The sequence below is a fragment of the Gymnoscopelus microlampas genome (assembly GCF_963454915.1).
Source record: "Gymnoscopelus microlampas genome assembly, chromosome: 8".
Taxonomy (NCBI): Eukaryota; Metazoa; Chordata; class Actinopteri; order Myctophiformes; family Myctophidae; genus Gymnoscopelus; species Gymnoscopelus microlampas.
This window is the reverse complement of record NC_139945.1, coordinates 54,191,958-54,197,388: the sequence shown is the minus strand read 5'-3', so window position 1 is coordinate 54,197,388 and position 5,431 is coordinate 54,191,958. Positions and strand designations below refer to the sequence as shown.

General features: G+C 41.4%; 1 protein-coding gene across 1 annotated transcript; it reads right to left on the bottom strand.

Annotated features, from left to right (window-relative positions):
• Positions 1-318: 318 nt before the first annotated feature.
• Positions 319-3,960, bottom strand: LOC311050649 (uncharacterized protein; the record flags this gene model as incomplete). The annotated part of the gene is made up of 9 exons (XM_084064735.1): positions 3,895-3,960; positions 3,313-3,469; positions 2,541-2,718; positions 2,018-2,094; positions 1,741-1,927; positions 1,358-1,606; positions 1,056-1,227; positions 593-741; positions 319-497 (listed from the first exon to the last, which is right to left on the bottom strand). Exons 3-9 carry the CDS (start codon positions 2,713-2,715, stop codon positions 319-321), a joined length of 1,188 nt encoding a protein of 395 aa, XP_083920861.1. The 5' UTR covers positions 2,716-2,718; positions 3,313-3,469; positions 3,895-3,960.
• Positions 3,961-5,431: the final 1,471 nt, after the last annotated feature.

Genomic DNA, 5,431 nt, shown 5'->3' with positions numbered 1-5,431 from the left:
GAGGGTCCTTGACGCAAAAAGGTTTGAGAACCACTGCTATAGAGTGTTTGTTCAGAATCAGAGCAGGGTCTCCTGATCACTCCAGGTCTAATTTTTCTAAGGTTAATTTTAAGGTCGGGATAACTATTTCATCCAATCTGAAAGAACTACACTACAACATTGAATCTGATAAATGGGGTTTCTCCTGATAGATGAAATTTGTATCTCACCTGAAAATGTATTTTATACTAAAGAGCTGGAAAGACGGAGAGACCCCTGTTGAAAAAACACTATAACAATGATTTCTATCACATTATAGAGCTGAGTATCATTTGCACCTTAGCCATTTGAAAGAAAGAAGCGTGATGAGTGTCGAGCCACAGCCTCTTGTTTGTCTGGTTGGTAGAACTGGGTACAAAGGTGATCAGGAACCGGTATCTGCCTGAGGAGGTCCTGGTAGGTCTCAGGCTGGTCCAGCAGATCATTGAAAACCAGATCCTGCAGCTTGTCAATGTATTCTGCAGTAGGAGAAAGATAATGTGAAAATGTGCAATATCTAGGTAATATAATGAGGGGTTGCTAGTTTTGCCACTATGAAAATACAAAAACTTACTAAATGTGGGATTTGTCTTCAAGGGTCGCACTGCGTAGTCCCCCTGCTTGTACCGTGGGTACAGGATGTGCCATCTGAGCTCACCATCACTGGTTGTTGCTTGAAGCCGCTTGCCGTTCTCGTTGTAGTGAATGGCTGCCAACTGAGTTCTAAAATAGGACAAGACACATGTATTAGGTGCGATGTAAGAAACATTTTCACCCGTCTTGCATATCAAAAATGTTATTCTTGTTATGTTATTCAATTCTCTTCGCCGAAAATAGCTCATTGGAAAACAATGTTGTCTTGTGTTGTACAATATGTACAAATAGGGATGCTATGTAATGTAACGGGATAGGGACGCTAGTGTTCATGTGGTTTAAAAGTTATTGAGAGGGGCCATATGGAGGCTATTCACAAAAAAATAATGCACTGTAGTGCATACAATTCCAAATTTAAAAACAAACAAATTCATAGACCATACCTGCACAACATCCCGATGAAGGAAAAAGCAACACTTTTTGGCGCAAACTTCAGGATCATGCTGTGAAAGGACTCTATGGAAGAGGTCTGAAAGTCACAGCTCATCTTCTCCATGTCCTTCAACAGCCTGGGGGCCTTGATGATATCAGCCAACTTTTCACATGCAGCAGTACCTGTCACACATAAGGATAACTTGGTTCAGTAATAGTTGTAACACAGAAAAACTAAGTAATGTGTAATTTATGTTACCATCATTTTGTGCAAATAAATTGCCAATGTTGCATCAAATAATCTTGTACATACTTGGTTTGAGCCACTGTCTGGCCTGGTCACCCACAAGAGGCAAATGGAGGCATTCAGGAAAGTCCTCATCATCGTGTGAGTGAACGTCCTGCACGTGATTTGCCACCGACTTCCATTTGGCTACAATTTCCCTACCAGATGACGATGAGGAGCCACACCAATAGAAATGGTTGACCACACTTTTCTTCCAGTGGCCAAGTTCTTTGCAATCCCTCGTTTTTGCAAGAGCATCAATTTTCTTGCCAACTCCTACACATAAAATACAGAGTCATCCTAAATCTTTGGAACAAAGACTCACTGTTGTGGAAGCACAGGTTGAGCATGGTAAATTAGACTAATATGTTTACTGCACATTGCACACTATTCAAGCAAATTATGGATACCTTTTCCCATGTGCCATGGATCGAAGCGGTGGTCAATCTCGGGCTTCGATTTCAGGAACTTCATCACCCCTGAATGCCTGTCAGTAACTATTGATTTAATAGTACTGAGCCCATTCGCTTTCAGGTGGTCAAGACTCTTTATAAGCCCCTCCTTCTCCATCCGCGCGCTATTTCCCACCTCGTTGCTCTGAAATTACAAATCAGAATAGTTTCCATAACTGTAATGACAGATGATGGCATGCATGTACATTTTAACACTGAGACACTAAACTTGTACCTGAATGAGTTGAATATCAATCATCTTGTTGGCACGAAGATCCATCACACTGTAGGTCCCATATTTGGCACAGTATCCTGGGGGAGGGAGGGGGGATATCAGTTGATCTTTAAAAAATATTTAAAAACATCCATCAAAGGAAGGTCACTATACTGTATACCAGGGCTCTTCAACGTTTTCAGCTCAAGGACCCCCTAGCTGAGAGAGAGATGAAGCAGGGACCCCCTCTATATCGTATAAGAGTGTGTTTCAGATTCAACTTTTTTTGTTTACGTGGTTTTCTCTTTTATCCCTCTGTCTACACCGATAGCTCTTTGGCAAGAATAGCCGATCTACAAGCTTGCAGCGTGAGGCATTGTGAGCTTGTAGATCTGCTATTTTTAAAGTTTTCCTCAGAAATGGGATGTAAGTGTAAAAAATATCCCATCACACAAAGATTTGACGGCCCCCTTGTAGTAACTCTGAGGACCCCCTAGGGGTCCCGGACCCCCTGTTGAAGACCCCTGCTGTATACAGTACATACCGGGAGAGTCACAGCGCATGTCCCCTCCAAGAACAACATCCCCTCTAGCTACGGCCTCTCTGATGGTGTGCCTCTGCTCTTCTGTCCAGTGCCAGTTGATGGCTGGGAAGAGAAATCTTCTCTGGTGCTTGAGGTATGTCGTGTGGCAAATCCCCACGATATGAAATGCCTTCATGAACTACAGTAAAAAAAAAAAATACACACACACACACACACACACACACACACACACACACACACACACACACACACACACACACACACACACACACACACACACGTTAAAAATATGACACCACAGCACATACATACAAATAATTTGATCAAACTGCTCTCACCTTTTCTACTTTTAAGAAGGAGGACCCAGTGAAAAGCACTGCTGCAGCCAGCTGTAGGTTTCCAGCTGGTATTTTTTTGGCATACGGCTGACTGTCCCACTGGAAGTGATAATCACAGTGACCACACTTTTGGTCCACATGCAGCAATGTTCCCACCGTCCTGGTTCTCAGAGAACATGATCTTGAGCAGACAGGGCATTTCCTGAACAACTCCATCAAGTTCTCTTCATAGACAATGAATTTTCTCATTGTCTGAGGTGGTGTCTCTATTATTGTGCTATAGAAAACAGGTTTTAAAGATACATTGTTAATTATGTATGTTGTCAGGGTTGTCAAGGAAAATCAAACATTGATGAGTGTACAGTGAAGGTTTAGAATTAAGTAAAATATAAAATCTCCATGAAAAGTAAAATGATAAATTATTTGAGACCTACCTGTCATTGTAGGCTGAGGAACCCGTCTCCTCTAACCGATAGTCAGGGTCGACCTCTGTTCTTGGCCTTTTGGCAGGAGAGGTGAGTGTAGAGAGGTCAGAAGTGGAGGCTTGAGAGGAAACTGGAGTGGAGGCTGCCAGCGGACTTTGCTGTAGATCTAAGAGTAAAGTCCAACATTATAAAAAGTGAAACGTTGCCTTTATTCATATTTACATGAAAACTGTACACCACCAGGGTACAAAGATTATCTTCAGCTCATTTTGAACCCAGCAGTTAAAATCACAGTCACAGGGTCAGTTACATACTATACAAAGGACAGACAGACAACTATGTGCACTACTGATTGATCTCAAAACAAAACTAAAACATTCTTGTTCAGGTATAGCATGACCCTTCCGTGACCCCAAACATGAATCTGGTTCAAACCATTTCAAGCACAAAATAACATCTTGAAAGCAGTGTTCACTAATAACTCTCTAATAACTCACATTATAATTGGAACACTATACCATAAAATATTGTTATACTGATGAAAGTCATAAAGATATTGTGACATATTTTGGCCATATCGCACAGCCCTACCTTGCACAAGTGTTATTGCAGGATCAGTGCTGCACGCTTTGTGTTTGACCCGTCGGATGACTTGAGTAGCTATGACAGCAGACATTACAAAAGGGATTACTCACAAATCAAGACATTGGTTATAGCACGAATATGAGGGTTATATGAAGAGAGACATAAACTCACTCTTGCTTCTTCTTTCAGGCTTCTTGCGGTATTGCACACCAATATCCCTCCTGTCAGGAGAGGTTTGACAGCCAACGTCCCTGGAAGCAGGCGTTTCTGTCTGGCATCCCATCTCCTGGCATACCTTAGGCTGTTGTAATTGTAAATACAATTATTGTAAATCACCTGATCAGTTCACACCAAATTATTAATTTGTGAATGACAATGATAGAAGACATGGGTAAATAATACATAAATCAGTTCACAAAAACGAATATTTTGCATCAGATTTTTTTTTTAAATATATATACAACTATATTTATATATCTATTATAGGTTATATTTTGCATTATTGCATCACTCATATTTTGCATCAGTTCAGGACAAAAAAAGTTAGAACAGGGGTCTTCAACAGGGGGTCCAGACCCCTAGGGTCCGGGGGTCCCCAGAGTTACAGGGGGACCACCAAATCTTTGTGTTTGGAACCTTTTTTTTAAAAACTTTTTTCACTTGAACCCCAGCTATTCTGGTAGGAGCATTTTCCAAAAATTGCTGATCTACAAGCTTGTAGATCGGCTATTTTCTGTAAAGAGGTTTGGTTTGAGGGGAGGGGGGGTAGCAGACCAAGTAAAGACTAAGTATTGAGGACTAAAATACGTGAATCCAACATCAATGATCAGAAAAGATCACGTGTAAATAAACAAATAAGCATGAATTTACACAGCATTGATGATAGTGTTGTCAAACAACTCTATGAAGCTATGAAATCTATGAAAATGTTAATCTGCAACACAATTCTATACAATATGTAGTGGGGGTCCCTGCTTCATCTCTCTCTCAGCTATACAATATGTAGTGGGGGTCCCTGCTTCATCTCTCTGTCAGCTATACAATAGTGGGGGTCCCTGCTTCATATCTCTCTCTCAGCTAAGGGGTCCTTGGCCTGAATTATGTTGAAGACCCCTGAGTAGGAACATCCAAATGAATAAAAAGTCTACACAGTTTAGCTTGCTTCTCTAAACTCTTAGCGGTACAGAGGGTCGCACATCGAAAATAGTAGATCTACAAGCTCACAACGCGTCGCGGACGCAACGCGTTGTGAGCTTGTAGATCTGCTATTTTGGGCGCACGGCCACGTTGTACGACGAAGTATACACTCACAATGCAAAAGTAAACATGATCTGTGTGGAGTATTTCTTTTGATGGGAAATGTACTTCTCATTGAACTGTAGTCTTGGCGTTACTGATAACACATAAGAGATAACGTTGACTTTTCCAATTCAAATAATGAAGGCTACGAAATACACTTACTGATGAAGGTAGGAGAAAGGCTGCAGGATTCGGTACAGCATCGGCCTTCAGCCGCAGCTGACTTGTTGCAGAATAACCCAAC